Here is an 18880-nt window from a genome sequence, read left to right on the forward strand (position 1 = left end):
CATAGACAGCACTTAACATATTGCTTGGCCCTAGTTATATTTAAATTATTGTATTTTCTTATAAAAGCTCTCGGGAGGCACAAAGTTCAGAGGACTAGTTCAGGCTTTGCCTTTCACTGTTGACCTTGACAAGCCCCTTGTCTCCCCATCAGTAAATTGTGTGTGGGGCGGGGGGAGGTGGTGATTCAGGCAGCTAAAGGGATAGATTTGTGCTCAGCCCAAAGGAGGCACTTCTAACAAACAGCAAGCTGCATGTGAGGTCATGGGCTCTTCAACATTGTGTATTGCGTAGAATGACAGAGCAGGAAAGAACTTCAAACAGCCAAGCCCCTCATTTTGCAAGTGTGACGGGGCATCTATTTGAAGAAATAGAGTGAACACAGACCTACGAGCTCGATCCCCTGCCTGCCCAACAGAGGCTCACTCCATCACACTGTGTGCCTGGATGTTGAGACAGACCACCGACAGTGAGCCTGGGTGTCAGGGTCACTGCCTGGGTTCAGCTACAGGCCTGCCACTAACTAGCTGTCTGACCTTGGCAAAGAGTAGCAGCTGCTGCATGCCCCTGGAAGCCGCCCTCCACCAATAACAGATGAGGGTTGGTGGACAAACAACCCACCTCCTCACCTTTGCAGGGACACCTCTGGCATATGTAATGCACGGCATTGCAAAGCTCCCTAGTGGGTGAAGTGGCAGCTGCCCATTCTGACACCGATAACACCCTTTATTGCCTCCTGCCCTTCCCTGCCTCACTGTGCCCTTCCTCAGACAGGGTTTCCCGGAATCGCCTGCTAAACCAACTAATTGCACTTGAATCCTGTCTTGGGGGAATCCAAACAGAGACAGCAAGTTACTCAGCCTTGGGCCTCGGTTCCTCTGGATGGGAAGATTCAAAGAGCTGAGATAAAACACTCAAACAGTGCCTGGCAGTATGTTTGTTTAATAAGTGAGAAAAATATTTATATAAAGAATCTTTATTTATATAAAACTCCACCCCCTCCCATTCCACCCTCCTCAGCAAACACGAATACCAGGTTTAAAACAATCTTTGACATGCACACAAACAAGCATTGCTGAGCCTGAGGTCTGGGCCAACATGCAGGCTAAATGCGTCCGGCATCGGCGTCTGGAATGCCCAGCTCAGCCGGGTCACAGGCGTGAACCTCTCCCTCTGGTCTCTCTGTGGCTGCCAGCAGTAGTGTCCATGGGGGAACAGACAGGCCCCAAGGTAGCTGGATGTGCTTTTTCTGGGGATCTCCTGCTTAACGGGAGCCCCCAGCCTTACAGTGGTGTAGGAACCTGACAGCAAATTGTCACTGCTTAGTAACCACAATTTTTCATGTGCTTCTCTATTATCCTCACTCGCTTATTAAGCATCCCTCCACAGCCCAGATCCTGTCTCCAGTGTCAACATAATGAAGCTCTGTTGAATCGATGGGCACTTCTGGGCAAATAACCACTCTTTTAGGACCTCAGTTTCCCAAGGCCTCCCAAGGCATTCCCGTTGGCTTGGTTGGTTTCTAGGCTCAGTGTCTAATCCAGTGACATGGCACCAACTAATCCAAGGACTGGGCAAGACATAGGCAACAGGGTGACTACGTGCACAAAACGTGCTTGGGTGGGCATGACAGGGACAGTATGCTGGAGAAGCTGTGGACTGATAAAATGGCCAATGGCTCATTCACAAGCCAAGCTGCCCAGCACACTCCACTCCAATGGGATGTGCTGAGCCCAGGTCAATGTTGGGAACGGGGGGGTCCAGTCTCTGTAGCCCCAGTGTCAGAGAACATCATAACTTCATACCACGGTTCTCCAAGTCTTTTCTAAATGCGCCAGCCTGGTTGCCTTCCAGGGGGTGGCATATGGCAGGCATGGGTGAGACTCAGTCCTCACCTGCAGACCTCAGCAACAAGAGGGCCCGTACCTAGGAAGCGCTCATACATATGGGCCCTGTGGAGAGCATGGCCAGCACTTTGGGAGTCTGGCTTGAGTTCTGAGCATTGCTGTGGGCAGGCTGGAAGAACAGGGAGAGCTTACCCTCCTCTGAGCTACCCATGGGTGTCAGGGAAGCTGAAATGAGGCTGGCCTCCGGTGGAACCCCATCTGGCAAAGGGTTCGAGTTCCTCAGGGGGCTCAGCGGGGGTGAGGACCTATCTCCACAACAGCAGCCACAGCAGGGGCTGGCCACAACATGGGCCTTGCCACGCTCCTCCTGGCCATGACACTGCTTCAGGTGGCCACATAGGTGGCAGGTAAGCGCTGAGTAGACAATGCCACTGCCCGGATCATCCCTGAGGGGCTCTGTGGCTTGCTCTAGGGAGAGCGGAGGCTTCTGGCTGTCCTCTCCCTTTGCCACTGGCTCCAGAATGAGGCACTCTGGGGAGCTGCTTGGGAGAACTGAGTTCTGAGGACTATGAGGTAGCTCCATGTCCAGTCCAAAGGTGAACAAAGGGACAGGGGCAGGGGCCTCAGGGCAATCAGAAGAGAGGCTCTGGAAGGGCCGGTAGCCCCCCTCCCCACGGCTGGCCTCAACCCCAGATGTCTCCGAGGAGATGGCACTGCTGGCAAGTAGGCTGGAGAAGGCCTTGTACCCAGCTTCTCCAGAAGGGCTGAAGCCTGCCACCCCTGTGCTCTGGGCACTGCCCTGCTTCACTGCGTGCGCAAACTCCCGATAGCCACTGGTTGGGGCCAAGGCGGGAGCTGCAGCTGCCCTGTGCTGGAGGACGCTCTGGCGGAGGACCTGCTCCCAGGTTTCTGGCTTGGGCTGGAGCACAGTGGGTGGCTCGGAGAGCTGGTGGGTACAGGGGATGTTGGGGTCCCCTTCCTCCAGGCATTCCACCAGCAGTAGGTCTGAGTCAAGCTCTCCGGAACCTGAGGACTGGCTCAGGAAGTTGCTGAAGCTGCGGTAAGCGGGGTTGTCTGCGATAACAGCGGGCATCTCTGTGAAAGCCAGGCGGTCAGGGCTCTGCATCAGAGCAGCTGGAGGGTTTGACTCTGGATTAAAAGGCTGCTCCTGGTCCTGGAACAAAGTCTCCTGGGACCCTGCACTTGGGAACTCTGCCCGGGGCATCTGAGCGCTTCTGCTTTCTGAAGGTGGAAGAAGGCAGGACTCTCCCAAGCCCTGTGGGCAAAACCCCCCATTCTCACCCCCAAGAAGGTCCAGGAACAGACTCTCTGTCAGCCGGGCCACAATGTCCTCCCTGCCCTCTTGGAAGCTGCACCCACTGCTCTCAGGTGACGGGCAAAAGCCCCCTTTATCTTCCTCCATTTCTTCCTCCTCCTCACTCTCCACCTGGGCCTCAAACAGCTCCACACACTTCACCACGCTGGGGCATTCTGGCCAGAGGACAGTCTTGCTGACCTCCACAGGGGGCCATGCTGATTTCCCGGGACCCTGGAGAGGCCCGTTTCTGGCAGCCTTGGAGGAACTGTCATCCTTTTCTATGCCATGCTCCAAAAAACAGGGCAAGAGCTTAGTAAGACAAGTCTTCCAGTGTCTGCAAAATCAATGCAAAGTTTGGTCAGGGTTCAGTTTCTCCACTTGAAAAACTCCTATTCATCCTTCAAAGCCCAGCTTGAAGTCACCCTGCTCTACCGATTGCCAACATGCTTCCTAACTTTATAATCAATAATCTATCAATCTACCCACTACTGGCCTGGGATCTCCTTGAAGACAGAGTCTGTGTCTTACTTTGAGATTTCTGGAGCTCAGCACGTAACCTGGTGCCTAATACAAACTCAGTCAATTGAGTAAGGAAAAGTCTTTGTCCAGAATGATGGTATTTAAAATACTGATCAAAACATAGCATACGTAATTACCAATTAGAATGGCTGAGGCTCCAGTAGTGTCCTGGAGCCCCCTGCTGTGCCAAGTATAAACTGGATTGTGGGGAGGCCCAGGAGGCCCTGAGGGAGAAGCTAAGAAGGCCTGTGTGATGGTGGCATACTCAAGGGTTTAGAACAGTGGTATTCGCCAACCAGTATGCAATTATGTCGGCATTTTAACAACTGGAACCACTGCCCTGGTTGTCGCCTCTACCAGCCTTGCTCAGGCCAGCCTGTTCGCTCCTAGGAGGGTTCAGCATGGGCCTGTTTCACTCCCAGTGAAACTCAGGGGGCTCAGTCAGCACCCCATCTACCCAGACCACTCCTCCTCTCCCAGCCCTGAAGCCCAACGTCACGGGAAACGTGCTAAACGCCACAGGAGAGAAGGAAGACACTCTCGCGATGGGGCCCACCTCGCCAACTCCACCCCCTTCCACATCCATGTAGGCTGTGATCTAAGTTCATATACATACGGGCACTTGGCTGGTTCCTGCCCTCGGGATGGCTTCCCCCACAGTGACACCTGAAACACAGAGAAGGCCACTGAGACAGAGCAGAGAGACTTTCCAGCCCAGCCCGGCACACGGCAACGCTCACTAAGCATCTGCTGCAGGAAACCGTAAGCTTTGATGTCGCTCAGGTCTGAGGTCGGATCCGGTCCCTTTAGCTCTCTGAGCCACAGTTTCCTGGGAATTACTGAGACTCCCCTAACATTAAGTCGCTCTGGGTCTAAGGCCATGCCACCCTGAACAAGCCCAATGTCTGATCTTGGAAGCTAAGCAGCATTGGGCAGTACTTGGATGGGAGACCACCCAGGAAGACCAGGTGCTGTAGGTGTAAATAAAAATAAATAAAAATAAAATAAAATGAGTCGCTCTGGCTCATGGCAAAAATGACCACAGCACTCTGCAGCTCCTCTCATCCCTTGAATCTGGCCTGGCCATGTGACTTGCTTTGCCCAATAGAATGTGGTGGAAGTGACACTGTGTCAACGGGGTCAGCCTGCTGGAGGATGAGAGACGCGTGGCTTAGTTACCTCCATTGCCCCAGGTGGCAGTCAGCCAACTGCCAGACCTGTGAGTGAGGCCACTGGGGACAAGCCAGCTCAGAGAAGATCTCCCCAGTCCAGCCCAAGATCTTTCCACCCCCACTGCTGAGCGAAGTTCAAACTGCAGACCTGCAGAAGCAAGAGCTAAAGAAATGGCTGTTGTTTCGACTGTCTAAGTTTTGGGATGATTCATTACCTAGCAAAAGCTAACTGACCTATAAATGACACTTACTACTTCCAGACCCTATAACGTACCCTTTATGTGTATTGGCTCATATAATGTTAGCTGTTAGGTAAACACTGCTAAAACCCACATGAGGAAACTGAGGCTCAGAGAAGTTAAGCCACTTGCTCAAGTCCACTCTGCAGGTCAGCAGCAGGGTCAGGGCTCAGATTCAGCACCACGGGACTGCAGAGCCTGCCACAGGGTCTCTGGAAAACTGAGGACACTGGGACCTTCTGCTCTGGACAGGACCTGTATCCCTTACTCCCTCCTTCCGAGAGAACTCGGATATTGCTCAGGCAAAACCCACATGGCCATCACACTGGGGAAGCTGGCCTCACCCCAGCTCGGGGTGGCCACGTGGTTGTCTCACAGTTTTCCCACTCCTTACAGGTGAACAGAGCGTGTGAGAACTGAGAAGAGATATGCTGGTTGCTTTGGGGGCAGCTTCATGCTCATAAGAGGAAAATACTAAAAGCATGTCCTCCTCTCCCTCTCCTTTTGGCCTCTTGCCCTGCCTGGTACTTCCTCAGGAGATGACGTGCAGATGACCTCAGAGGTCATCTCCTCCCAAGGGAGGGAAAAAACAGAGAGACCAACCCAAGAAGAACCTACCTCAGGCTAAAAGAGTAGCTATGAAAGCAGAGGGGAGGGGAAGCCTCTGGGCTCCGAATGACACTTTGAGCTGCTGAATCAAACTATCCCGAAACCTCCCTGACTTCTCATGTACAATTCCAAAAGCCAATGAATGTCCTTAACATCCCAGACATCTTGAATTCTATTTCCTGATACACGAAGTCCAAAGCATCCGAACCAACCCACTCTCCTACCTGAGACTCCTGGATGACAATAGCCATGACGGGGCTGTGGGCTGGGTTGGGAATTTGGTCCCACCACTGTTTCTTAATCCTGAATAAGAAAAAAGAAAAGGTGTTGCTCTCTGAATCATTAACAGGTTGATGCTCCTCCCATGAAAATGATCCTAGTCGCCAATACCTATTAGGAGTCAGAGCCCATGTTGACTGGTTTTGGCTGTCTCACCCGAACCCCGTGGAACAGGTTCCGCTGCCAGCCCATTCACAGATGAGCAGACTGAGGCCCAGAGGTAAAGTAACAGCTGGAAGCAGAAGAGCCAGGTTCACACGCTAGCCTTCTGCTACCAGGATAGAGTTCCTGGCTCGCCGTCACTGTTCTCAGTGGGAATAAGCCCCAGGGAAGGAGGAGAGATTCAAGCTGCAGAGAGAGAATGATGGGGTTTCCTACTGACAACCCCCTCCACGGAGCAGCTGAGAGCAAGGTGCCAGGGAGAGGCCTGGGATGGCCCGAGAAGCTGAGGGAAGAAAGAGATTCCTTCTCTCTTCCTGGGTCAACCTGGAGCCACGGAGTGTCAGCTCTGAGCGGGAGGGTCCTCAGATCACCCCAGATTAGCCTCTGCCTACTCCACTCGGTCAGTCGACATGTCTTTATTGAGCAGCTACTATGTACCACTCACTGTGCCAGGCCTCAGGGACACAACAGTGAACAAGACAGACAAAAGCCCCACCCTTGCAGAACTGACCTTCTAGAAGAGGAAGACAGACGTAGAAATGATTATACGACATCATTAAAATTCATGGCAATAAGTGCCATGAATAAAAATAAAGACGAAAAGAGAATAGAAAGGAATGGAGAATGTGATCCAGGAAGGCCTCCCTGAGGCGGTGACTGCTGAGTGGCAACTGAAGGTGAAAGAAGAGTGAGTCGTGGCGATGCCCAGGGAATGGGCTCTCCAGGTAGGGGACACAGCGAGTGCAGAGGTTCGGAGAGAACTTATTTGGTGTGTTCAGCGAACAGCAAGGAGGCTGGAGTGCTGGAACACAGTGAGCGGCTCTGGGAAGGACAGGCGATGGGGAAACTGAGGTTCAGAGAAGGGAAAAAGACCAGCCCAGGGTGGCTCAGAGGCACCAGTGACAAGATGTGGAGAGGTAAACTTGCATTCCCCGCACACGTAATGTGTGCCCAGCAAAGTGCAAGACACTCGTTCATGTCAATCCTTAGCCCCTGCTAATACTTACATGATGAGGTAGGGCTCGCCAGTCCCACTTCAGAGATGGGAGGACTGAGGCTCTGAGGCACCATGATTCCTAAGTCTCGAACTCACTGCAAATCAGGCCCCTTCTACTCCTCCCCACCCCAACCCACTGGGCTCTCTTAGGGCTTTCAGGACTGATACAATATGTACTCACCATATCCCAACCCGCACAGGAGAGACCCGAGGCTGACAGTGACGTAGCTACCGAGAGCCCGGGCCAGGATCCAAACCCAGGTGCCCTAACTCTGTAAGGCAATCGTCTAAAATGCCTCTGTCTATTGCCACATGCCCCCAAGTGTCTGGACCATACCCTGGGCATGATCCATCTCCCTTTGCCAAAGGAAGGCCTTTCCCCCAGCTCTACCCTGGCCAGCTCATTTCCCCCGGTCAGGTCCCAGCTCAAATATCACCTCCTCAGAGGGGCCTGCCTGAGCCTCTCCACCTAAAACAGCACCCTGGGACATTTCTCCCTTTCACCCTGGTATATTCCCTTCGGTGCATCAATCACTGTGGAAAATAGTGTGGTTATCTGTTGACCTGACATCTGTCTCCCCACAAGGAGCACAGGGTCCTTGGTCTTGTTTCAGCTGTTGCCTCAATGTCTTGCACGTAGTAGCTGCTCAATAAATACTGATTGTTGAACGAGACCTTGCAGGCTGATAGATGAGAGGGGAGAGTCCCACCTACTTCACACCCCAGATGGACTGGTTCAGGACTCACCTGATGATGCTGAAATAACAGGACAGAAGGATGACCAGGATGAGAATGCAGGAGATGCTGACGGCAAGCGGGAGGTGCTGCTCCCAGGGCCAATCATAGTCTGGAAGTAGGAGGGAAGCCATGAGCCTTCATCATGCTGGGTACAGTCTGGTCTCCACTGCCCAGAGCTGGAGACTCAGGCTTCAAGAAAGTGTCCTCCCAGGCCCTACATGACCTGGCCACCACCAAGCCCTCCCACCTCCTCCCCTTTATCCTCCCCCTTACACACGGAGGCCTTGCCACTCTGGCCTCCTCACCGTCTCCTGCCCCTCCAAAGCTCAGTGCCACCTCAGGACCTTAAACTTGCTGCTTTCTTTTTCCTGAAGCATAGAGGTCAAGGACAGTGACTCTGGACCTGGACTACCTGAGTTCAAAGCCTGACTCTGTCAAATCCTTGCCGGTGACCCAGGCCCCGCTCCTCACCCTCTCTGTGCCTCTGTTTTCTCATCATTGTACAGATGAGAAAACAGATATTGTATCATCATTGTACAGATGAGAAAACAGAGGCACAGAGAGGGTGAGGAGCGGGGCCTGGGTCACCTCCCGTCTGTCAGCCTGCAAGGTCTCATTCAACAATAAGTATTTTCCCCAGCACCCTCTCTACCGTTGCTCCTTCCATCACTCCATCACCTTATCCTACTTTATTTTCTACCCAGACTTATTGCCATCTGGATCTAAATCTATCTGATTTACTTTTATTTACTTGTTTATCTTCTGTCTCCCTCCTCCAGAATGCCAGTTCTATAAGAGCAGAGATTTTTGTCTGTTTTGCTCATTGCTGATACCGCAGTGTCTAGGACAGAGCCAGGCACAGAGTAGAAGCTCAAAAAAAAATTGTGGAAAAAATGAGCGTCCACATATTATATATGTTCCATACAAGCTATTTCTCTTCCTTTCCCTTCCCTTCCCCAGGTCAGTGTTAGAATCAAATCAATTTGACGAAACTTTCCCAAGGACTTATTGTGTGCCTGGCCCTGTTCTAGACACTGGAGACAAAGAGTAGATATGACCTACAGAGCTCGCGGCCCAGTGTGGGAGACAGATGGGCAAAGAGACATCCATGGAGCAAGGTGAGCAACGCTGAGAAGGATGCATGGTGGGCGGGGTCAGGTACCTGCCAATCACCACTGTGCCCATCACTTTGAAGAATCTTTCTTTCACTGAATGTTCACAACAGCTCCTACTCCTCCCTACTCTAGACGATGCCTGAGGCAGCCTCCCCTACCCTATGCCCCTTTCCTCTTTGCCAGGTACCAATGTGCCCACCCTGAGATTTCGGCCAATCATGATTGTTCTAGTCTCCTTCCCAGACATTTGAGTTCCCAGTTTCCATTGCAGTTCGAAGAGGCCATATGACAGTCCTGGCCAATGAGATGCAAAGGAAGACTTCTAGGGAAGTTTCTGGAAAAATTTTTTGCTTCCTGATGAAAGAGAGAGATGCACAAGGTGCATTCCCTGGTGGTGGCCTTTCATTCCCTTTGGTCCTTGGAGTCTGAGGACACATGCAGCAGCCAACTTGGGGCCATGAGGTGACAAGTCTAAGGATAAAACACCGCCAAGCACCAAGCAAAGGGAAAGAAGACAAACCTATGGGGTAACATCACTGAGCTTCTATATAATGAGCTTCTGTATAATAAAGTCTACTTGTAAGACTTCATTTCATGTGACATAACTCAGTATTTTTATTGCAAAAACCATGTGTGATAAAGTTACGAAGAGTTGTTTTGGGGATGCAGCTACCAAGTGAAGGACTACATTTCCCGGAATCCCTGGCCATATGACCAGTCTCACCAATAGAACTTGAGAGGAAGTCATGTGTCACTTCCGGGCTAAGGCTTTTAAGAAGAAAGTGTGGTCTCCCAGCTCTCATTCCCCTCCTGCTGCCTGGATGCAGACAATGGCAAAGCCCTTAGAGATTCTTAACTCTAGGTCCACAGACCTCCAACAAGGTTGCAGATAGAATACAGGGGTCTGGAAGCTTGAATGGGAAAGAAATGGCATCTCTATCTTCACTAACTTCTGACACCTAGCATTTCCTCCCGTCAGGAGTGGAGGGAGCAGACCACAATAATAGCAGCATCAGTCACTCCGTTCCCAACGGGAATCACAGCTATTCTCATATCACATTACAGCTGCCAGGTCATGAAACATCATTTATGCTCATCTACTTTGAAATTATAGTACTTATGATAACCACATCTTGTTTTTAGTGTGTTAATAAAAAAGCATATATTCCTAGGCAAGTGTATTTAAAAATATCTGTATAATTGCATTTCAGTAAAATTAGCTTCCCTTGCACTCCTATGTATTCTATTTTATACATTTAAAAATATTCTGAATATTACTCAGCCACTAAAAAGAAAAATGAAATCCTACCATTTGCAATGACATGGATAGACCTAGAGGTTATTATGCTGAGTGAAATAAGTCAGAGAAAGATAAGTACCATATGATTTCACTTATATGCGGAATCTAAGGAACAAAAAACACAAACTAACACAAAATCAAAGAACAAAAAACACAAACTAATAGACTCACAAACATAGAGGACAATCTGGTGACAGACAGAGGGGAGCGGGGTTAGGGGGTTGGGAGAATGGGGTGAAGGGTTAAAGAAGTACAAATTAGTAGTTGATAGATGGTCACAAGGATGGGGAGCATGGCATAGGGAACGCAGTCAGCATTAATGTAATGGCTCGGTGGAGAGCCAGAGGAGAGAAAGAGCGATTAGGGGGATCGTTTTAAAAACTCTATAAATGTCTAACCGATGTACTATATACTTGAAACTAATAAAATAAAATTTAAAATAAAAGTAAGTAAATAAATAAATAAATAAATAGATAGATAGATAGATAGATAGATAGATAGATAGATAGATAGATAGATAGATAGATAGATAGATAAATAAATAAATAAAATGGAAATATTCTGAAATGGGGTCCACAGATTTCACCGGACTGCCAAAGGGATCCACAATACAAAAAGGTTAATAATCTTTGTCCTAGAGAATGATGAAAGAGAGGAAAACCATCCATAACCAGAAAAGTTCATATTGGACTTTTACACAAGGAAGAAATACATTTTTACAGTGTTAAACCACAGACCTCGTGGGCTTATCTGTTACTGCAGCCCAGCCTCCCTACCCTGGCAGTATACCATGTCAGTTTGTACTCTGTTACCTGCAGTTAGAGGCATCCTATGAAACGGAAACCCAGATGCTCACCCAGGGGAGGTATCTGGCTATGGAATAAAAGTGGGGAGCAGACGTTCTAAGTGCTCAGGACTCATGATAGATACTCACAGTTAAACCACCTGATGCTCTGGCTCCACTCGCTCCAAGTGCTATTGTAGCTCTGAGCCAAGGCCCTCACCCGTGCACTGTAGAAGACCCCAGACTTTAGGGTCCTGGCTGAGAAGCGAAGGGTGGGTTCCACGTAGGTCACATTAAAGATTATGAACTGATGGAAGAAAAGAAGATGTTAGTGCACCAGCTGGGGGTCAGGGCACTGCCAGCTGCCACTTTGGCTGCCGTCCTTAGCTGACCTCACAGTGTTTAAGAGTCACCATCCTGGGTATTTGGTTATTTCTCCAATTCAAGCCTTTGTTTACCACCTCCATAACTGTGACCAGAGTCAAGTGAGATGGGTCAGGGAACTGGCTGGCCCTCACCCTACCCTCCTAACCCCCAACTGGTTAGCCAGTTGACATTACCGAGGCGACGGTAAACCTCTCTGAGTTTTGCTTTCTTCATCTATAAATTGAGTGTAAGGGTTCCCTTTTGGCTGTGTGACCTTAGGTAAATAACATAAGTTCTCTGGACCTTGATGTCCTCTTCTGCAAAATGGCAATGATAAACTCCCTCTTAGGGTTGCTGTGAGGATTAAACGGGTTAGTACAGGTAAGCACTTAGGATAGGGCCTGGCGTGCAGGGAACACGAGAGTAATCTTTCTGAAGCATAGTCACTGTGTCCTTCTCTCTCCTTCAAGCGCTCTCTAGAGCCTCTACAGTCAAGCCCAAACTTATTAGCCTCGAATCTCAGCCCACCCAGCCTAGCGCCCACTGAGAGGGGACTTCTAGAATCTGCTGCTAAGTGGAAAAGGCAAGATGATGATTGGTATGTGCTGTCTGCTGCCTTTTGTGTTAAAAAATGGAGGTGGAGGGAAGGCATAGTGATGGTGGCAGACCGACTCTGAGAGGCCCCAGGACCCCCACATTATGTCATACCCCTATGTGATTCCCTTTTTCTGGAGTGTGGGCAAGACTTGTGACTTGTTTCTAACTGACAGAATGCAGCAAAAGTGATGGGTATGTAGGAACTACACATGTGATTATATCATGTAAGACTGTAACCCCAACTGGCTAAGACACCCACTCATTCTCCCTTTCTGGCTTTGAGAAAGCCACGAGGGAAGGAACGGAGGGTGGCCTCCTGCCAAGGGACAGCAAGAACTTGAGGCTCTCAGGCCACAAGATACTGAATGCTGCCAACATCACAAGGTCTGGGAAGTGATCCTTCCCCGGTCAACTTCAACACAACCTCAGAAACCACAGCCCTGGCAGACTCCTTGATCACTGCGGGGGACCAGCAGAGCCATGCCCAGATTCCTGACCCCCAGAAATTATGGCACAATAAATGCGTGCTGTTTAAAGAAGCTATGTTTGTGGTGACATTAGTAATGTAGCAATGGAAAACAAACATGGTGATGAATGAACACAAATGTTTGTTTGCACAGGTGTAAACTCTAGAAGGACAGGCAGGCCTCCAGGCCCTCTGCCCGCTCCAGCCTGGCCTCCCTTCTCTCTCGGCAAGAGATGGGAACAGTGGTCCACCTCTGGAAGAGGAACTAGAGGTTGCAGTCAGACGAAAAACACGTTTCCATTCTAAGTCCTTTCCTACCATTTGAATTTTTTACTTCATGTAAATATTACTTTTATTAATTAAAAAAAAAAAAACTTTAAAAAAATAAAATAAAATCCGCATTCGAGATCAATTCTGACAGCAAGTGAGTGGCTCAAACCCTCTGCCTGGGCTTCTCCCTGCGGGGCCCACCCCCTTGCAGCTCTCCCTCCTCCTCAGGCCCCTGCAGCCCCTTCTGGGCTGCTGGCAGCTCTGCTTCTGCTTGTGGGTTGGAAGCGTGTGGGGGAAAATGATCTGGTGTGAAGCAAGCAGGGGTGGAGGTGGGGGGTTGGCAAAGCCCCAACAGGTTGCTGGAGAAACTGGCCGGCAGCTGGAGCTTTCCAGTGGAGCCGAGGATGGGATGGGAGCTGCAGGAGGAGACCAGGGCTGGGAGAGGAGGGCACTCTTCCTTTCTTTCTAAATATGTGTAAGCTGGAAGCAACAGATGGATCCAGTTCACCAAAGGAACATAATATCCTGGGGAGGAGTGAGGGTTGGGAAATGTTTTACTAAGAAACAAAAGAGGAATCAGAGCTTCCGGGGAACTACTCAGGTTGGTTTGTTTTAAACAAAAAGGCCAGGTGTTCAGGAGACCACCTCTGAGAGAAAAATCCAGAGGAGAAAAAACGGCACAGACTCTGGAGTTCAAATCCTGGGTTCAAATCTCAGCTCCGCCCTTCCAGCTGTGGAATCCTGGGCAAGTCATGCTACCTCTCCAGGTCTCGGTTTCCTCATCTAAAATGGAGAGACGAATACCTTCCCACCTACGGGGTTTTCCCAACCATTCATGATAATGTATGTTGTGTGTGGCACATAGTAGGTACACAAGAAATGGTAACCATGGCGATTGTGAGCATGGCTTTCATGACCCTGAACAGACTTGCGGCCTCATTTTCTGCCTTTTTACCGCACACACTCCTTCATCCCCAAGCGTCTGAATACCGCCAAGCCTCTGCTCATGGAGTTCCCTCTGTCTGGCCTACCCTAGACTTCCTTCCCTATCTGGAAAATTCCTATTCGCCCTTCAAGGACAAATAGGCCAAAACTCTACCTCCATTATGGAACCTCGTCCAGAAATCATCCGGGACCAAGAGTAGCTACGTTCCCAAAATACCATGGCAAGCTTTAATATCTTCTCGGAATTGATCCCACCCAGTTTGAGCCACAGCTGGTGCCTGCAATACGGTAGCAAACACAGCTGGACACCCATCCAGCATCTATGCCACTGGGGTCAAGTACCCAAGGCTCAGGGCAGGTAAGCCTCTGTCTCCAGCTCCAGGGTTAATCTTCATTGGTCCAAACAAATTGTGGCCATCCTATTCACAGCCCGAGACTGGTTAGAGAGTATGACCAGCTCTGGCCAATACTAATGAGGGGACTTCTTCAGGCCCAGCTTTGACCTTGGGAAGAAAGACATGGGGGAGTGGGTATCTCAGTGGCCTCTGCCCCCCCCACCCCCACCCCCCCAACCAAGCCGGACCTCAATTTTGAGGCCTGGGGCAGCCCTGAGCACCTGTATGACCACTCAGCCATTGTCAAGGCACAGCGACCAATTCTATCCACTGGCTGGAGTCTGGTGCCAGGTCCTAACCCTGGCTGCATTTCAGCCAGCCCAGTTCCAGCTTCCCCTTCCCCAGAGTCTCCTGTGGTAAGCCACCCCTTCCTCATTCTCAGCCCATCCGGCTTGGGTGGAACTGACCCCACCTGCAGCTCCAGAGGTGGGGCTGTGACTCACCAGCACCCTCTCTCCTGCCCACAGCCTGTGACAAGTTCAGAGACCGGCACTCCAGTGGCAACTGGACTGCTATCCAAGCCAAGCAATGGAGCACTGGCCCCAGGACTTTTATTGGGACTATCTGGGGAGAAAAACTTCTCCCATTGCAGCTTTTGGTCGTAGGCCTGGAGCTGCTAGTGGGCGTGTTGGCCGCTATAGAAGGGAAGAGGATGCCTAAAAGCGAAACCAACGCAGACTAAGACCAGGCCAAGAGGTGGATAGATTCCTAGAACCTGGGTCCAGCCACGATAAGCAAATAAATACATTTCTTTGGACCCTTTAGGTCACACCCTTCTCTCTCCTCCAGGCTATACTCTGAACTGAGCTTTGCACGGGGAAGACTAATGGACAAAGCTGAACCCGCCCCCTTCCTTGGCATTTGTGCAACCTCCCTTTCCCCAACTGCTCTCTGAGCTTCACGCCATGTGTGCCCCATTCCTGCTCCTACGCCACATCCTGGCCCAGGGCCAAGGGAGAAACCACACCGGAGAGGCGTAAATCAGTACCCACCACCTCCCTGGCTTGGCCAGGAAGAGAAGCAGCAGCAACAAGAAGCTGACATGAAAGCTTCATGTGTCTGGGGGCCTGCGCCCTGGCAGCCGAGGCCAGGCCAGCCTGAGTCCAGGAAACGAGGCATGGCTCAGCGCAAGCCCTCGACAGCTATGACCGAGTGAGTTACAGACCAAGGCGTGGGAGGACAAGGCAGACGGGGATTTCTAAGGCCGATGGCACTCAGGAGAAAAGGAAGACGATGTTTATGACATTCTTAGTGCCAAGCATGGGAGCTTGTCTATATCACACAGTTCTTGCTTACAACAGCCCTAGGGGGTGGTAATCTCGTTATTCCCATGTTACAGATGAGGAAGCTGAAGCACAAGGAGGTTAAGCAACATACTCAAGATCAAACAGCAGACAAGTGGCAGGGCAGGTACTGGAACTCAGTTCTGTGGGACACCAAGGCCCATGGTGTTCAGATGTCCTTCCGATGGGAATGTTTGAGGGGAAAACATGGGTGGCAGGAAGTGACCTCCACCCTCACCTGCAACTAAAATAGAGGGGGGCCAAGCCATCATTGTGTACAGCTCCTGCTATTAGTTACTTGATAGTTTCCTATAAATCAGCTCTCCCTTTTAAAAATGTCAATAAACTTATTTAAAAAGGAACCTGTTATCATAGCTATGATTGAAAAGCAAGTATCAGATGCCACGACTGTCACATAAAAGTAAATGCAGTGAGAACCTAGCGGCAGCATTAATAGTGGCTGAACTTTCTGGAGGAAAGCTCTAAGACTACAGCCTCCTCTCTCTGTCAAAAAGAAGAATTAGTAAATCTCGCAGCTCCTTGACCGGTCAGGGCTGGGAGGGAGCTGACTCACAGTGACTGTCTCACTGTGGGGCTCAGTCATGTAACTGTGTTGCTGAGGTACCACCGAAAATCCCAATGTCCTGGCCTCTGGGAAACAGACATGGCCCAGAGCCTTCCTTTACAGATGAGGAGCAGGGCCCAGAAATAACTTCCCTTCACTGTACACTGAGCATCGGGGCCCAACGGGTGAAGGGACCGGCCCAGCACATAACCAGGGCAGAAGCTGGAACTCTAGGTCCCCAGGGTTGCTGTTGGCCTAGCCATCCTCCCCATCTCGCACCCTAGGGCCTGGGTCTCCACCCGTCTGAGTCCCAAGAGGTGGTGCAGAACCTCTGCAGTGCCCACTCACCTCTGTGGGGTCATCCTCATTTGAAATGTTGACCAGGTAGAAGAGTTTGGAGTACAGGAAACTGTCAGAAGGGTATGGGTTGCTCCAAGTCAGCTGCCACATGTGGGAGACGTCGCTGTGAACTGTGAGGTTTTCAGGGGCTCTGGGTTTCACTGCAGAGAAGCAGAATCTGGTGAGGGCTTTTCTGGCCCGCAGATCATGGGCCCTTGAGATTTTTAGTCAACATCGCCTCCGTACACATTTGTAACATACCACGTAGAGTCAGACTCATACCGAGAATCATAATACTCATTCTAATGTTGCTACAATTCTACTTAGCGCTAGGGGTTATTAACTACCTTTCTACAATGAATGCAAAATGTATAAGACAAAGTAAGCCAAACTTTGGCTGTTTCACTTTTGTCCTTCACACTCTGGGCCACATCTGTGTACTATATTACTCACAGAGTATTTTGCTTCTTTTTTTGATTTATGTGTTTAAAAAATCAGTCTCTTTTCAAGCAATCATATCACTGAGATCACAAGTATAGAAAATGCATTAAAATCAATATATACATGTAAGAATTATTTTAATTCATGAGCGTGTTCATGGGTCAATTTCCATAACCCCCCGATGACCAGCAGGAAGAGTAAGCCCTTCAGAAACTGCTGATGGAGTGGTGAAGGCTGTGAGCTCTGTGAGAGACCCGTGACAGACAACCTCTGCTGTTTAGCAACTGTGTGACCATAGGCAGGTTACTTGCCTTCTCTGTACTACAGTTTATTCAATTGAAAAAAGGGGATAATAACTCTCTTATGGAAACTGAGGCTCAGAGAGGTAATGTGACTTGCCCAAGGTCACACAGCAATAAACGGTGTTTTAAACTCCTGTCATTACACCCCAGTCAGCTCATGGGGAATGCCTGCGGGGACTCTGGGTGTACCAGGATAAGGTCGGCCTTCCAAAGTCTAGACTGTCTGAAGAAGTACAGCTGAGCAGTCCACAGAGGCAGCAAGGATGGTTCCCTGGTTAAGTCTTTGATCTGCAGCAAGCATGTCTCCCATCAAACATGGCTGAACTCGACACCCCAATTGGGGCACTTAAATTCAGGGGTTTGAAATATCTGACTTGAAGGGGGCCTGATGTACTGCTGAACCCAACCCCATTTCAAAGATGGAAGGACTGAGACCCAGAAAGGAGCAAGAACCCCATCAAGTTTGGGAAAAGGTACGAGGCTACTTGGGACTCCTCCCAAACAGAGCCTGCCCCTCCGGCCCCAGAGCCCAGCTGGCTGTGCGAACACCAGCAGCCCCGTCCCACTCACCATGCTCACTGGGCTTAAAGGAGCCACTCCACAGCAGCTGCTTCCCAGCCCACAGGTCCAGCTTATAGGTGTCCGAAAAGACCACATCTTCCATCAGCATGTCACACACACACACGGCGCTTGCCCTGTTCTCGGTGACACACGTTTGGTTTCTGCAGACACAGTGCTGCGTTAGGCAGGTCTTATGACCCACAGGTGTCCCCCAGACATGCCTCAAGGAACCACATACTCTTCCAGTTTCCTGGTCGTCCTGCCTCCAGGACCACATCTGGAGACTTGGGAGCTGGCCGCCCAGGGTATGGTAGGGACAAGGACTCAGACTGCCTTCCCTGCCAGCCACAGGCCCTCACCACACCCACCATAGACTCTATATGCCCCTTGCCGCAGCCTTGGTCCCAGGACCTGGCTCATTCTTAAAAGCCAGTGAAAGGGAAGAACCCGTGGCATTAAAGAATTTGTAACAAGATATCCGTATGTCCCAGCACACCTCTGGGGGCACAGCTTATCCCGGTGTCCAGAAGCCTGTGGCATGCCCTGGAATGCTCCCTATTGGCACACTCCCTGTGTACCACGGAATAATCCTAATGTGCCACCAAAAACAGTCAACCCCGCATCTCAAGAGCTAGGCCAGGGGAGAGCCCTTTTCTGTAAAGGGCTAGAAAGTAAATATTTGGGGCTTTGAGGGTTATGCTGTTTCTGTCCCAAATACACAACTCTGCTGACATAGCACAAAAGCAGCTAGCCAAATACAATATGTAAGTGGATGGGCATGGCTTTATGCCAATAAAACTTTATTTACAGGAACAGGCGGTGGGCCCAACGTGGCTCATGGGCCACAGTTTGTGGTCTCTGGTCTAGGTGCATGTATCACATACAGAAGCACAGCCCATCCTCCTTAGTATATGGTGGAATATCACCTCTGTCAGTGTACCCTACATTCCCGTGTGCTGTATATTCCAGTGAGGCCTAGAACTGCGTGCCTTGTGTACCTGATCGTGTTCTGGGCACCGCCTGTATGTAACAGTACCCCATGTACATGGATTATTCCAGTGAACTACAGGGATCAATGTATCCTACGTTCCATGGTGAATTCTACTGCTAACACTGTACCCCCAGACAACGGTCTAGCCTGTTGAGTCTCAAAGTGTGGACCAAGGGTCCACTAGGTCAAATTATTTTCATAATCATACTAAGACGTTGTTTGCCATTTCACTCTCTCTCTCACAAGCATAGAGTATGGTTTTCCAGAGGTTACATGATGTGT

General features: G+C 50.2%; 1 protein-coding gene across 7 annotated transcripts in view; it reads right to left on the reverse strand.

Annotated features, from left to right (window-relative positions):
• Positions 1-960: 960 nt before the first annotated feature.
• The window catches only part of LOC120620155 (interleukin-4 receptor subunit alpha-like), a 39932-nt gene continuing 22012 nt past the window's right edge, over positions 961-18880 (reverse strand). For 6 of the 7 annotated variants that reach the window (XM_039884685.1, XM_039884687.1, XM_039884689.1 and 3 more), the window contains 7 exons: positions 17617-17768; positions 16313-16464; positions 11228-11384; positions 7888-7987; positions 5927-6005; positions 4299-4348; positions 961-3497 (listed from right to left, as the gene is read on the reverse strand). In XM_039884685.1, the coding sequence (XP_039740619.1) occupies positions 1925-3497; positions 4299-4348; positions 5927-6005; positions 7888-7987; positions 11228-11384; positions 16313-16464; positions 17617-17768 (2263 nt within the window). In that variant the 3' untranslated portion in view covers positions 961-1924. The remainder of the gene's footprint in view (positions 3498-4298; positions 4349-5926; positions 6006-7887; positions 7988-11227; positions 11385-16312; positions 16465-17616; positions 17769-18880) is intronic. The other variant, XM_039884692.1, reaches the window with a different exon arrangement.

This window comes from Pteropus medius, unplaced genomic scaffold, assembly GCF_902729225.1.
Source record: "Pteropus medius unplaced genomic scaffold, Ma_sr-lr_union100, whole genome shotgun sequence".
Classification (NCBI taxonomy): domain Eukaryota; kingdom Metazoa; phylum Chordata; class Mammalia; order Chiroptera; family Pteropodidae; genus Pteropus; species Pteropus medius.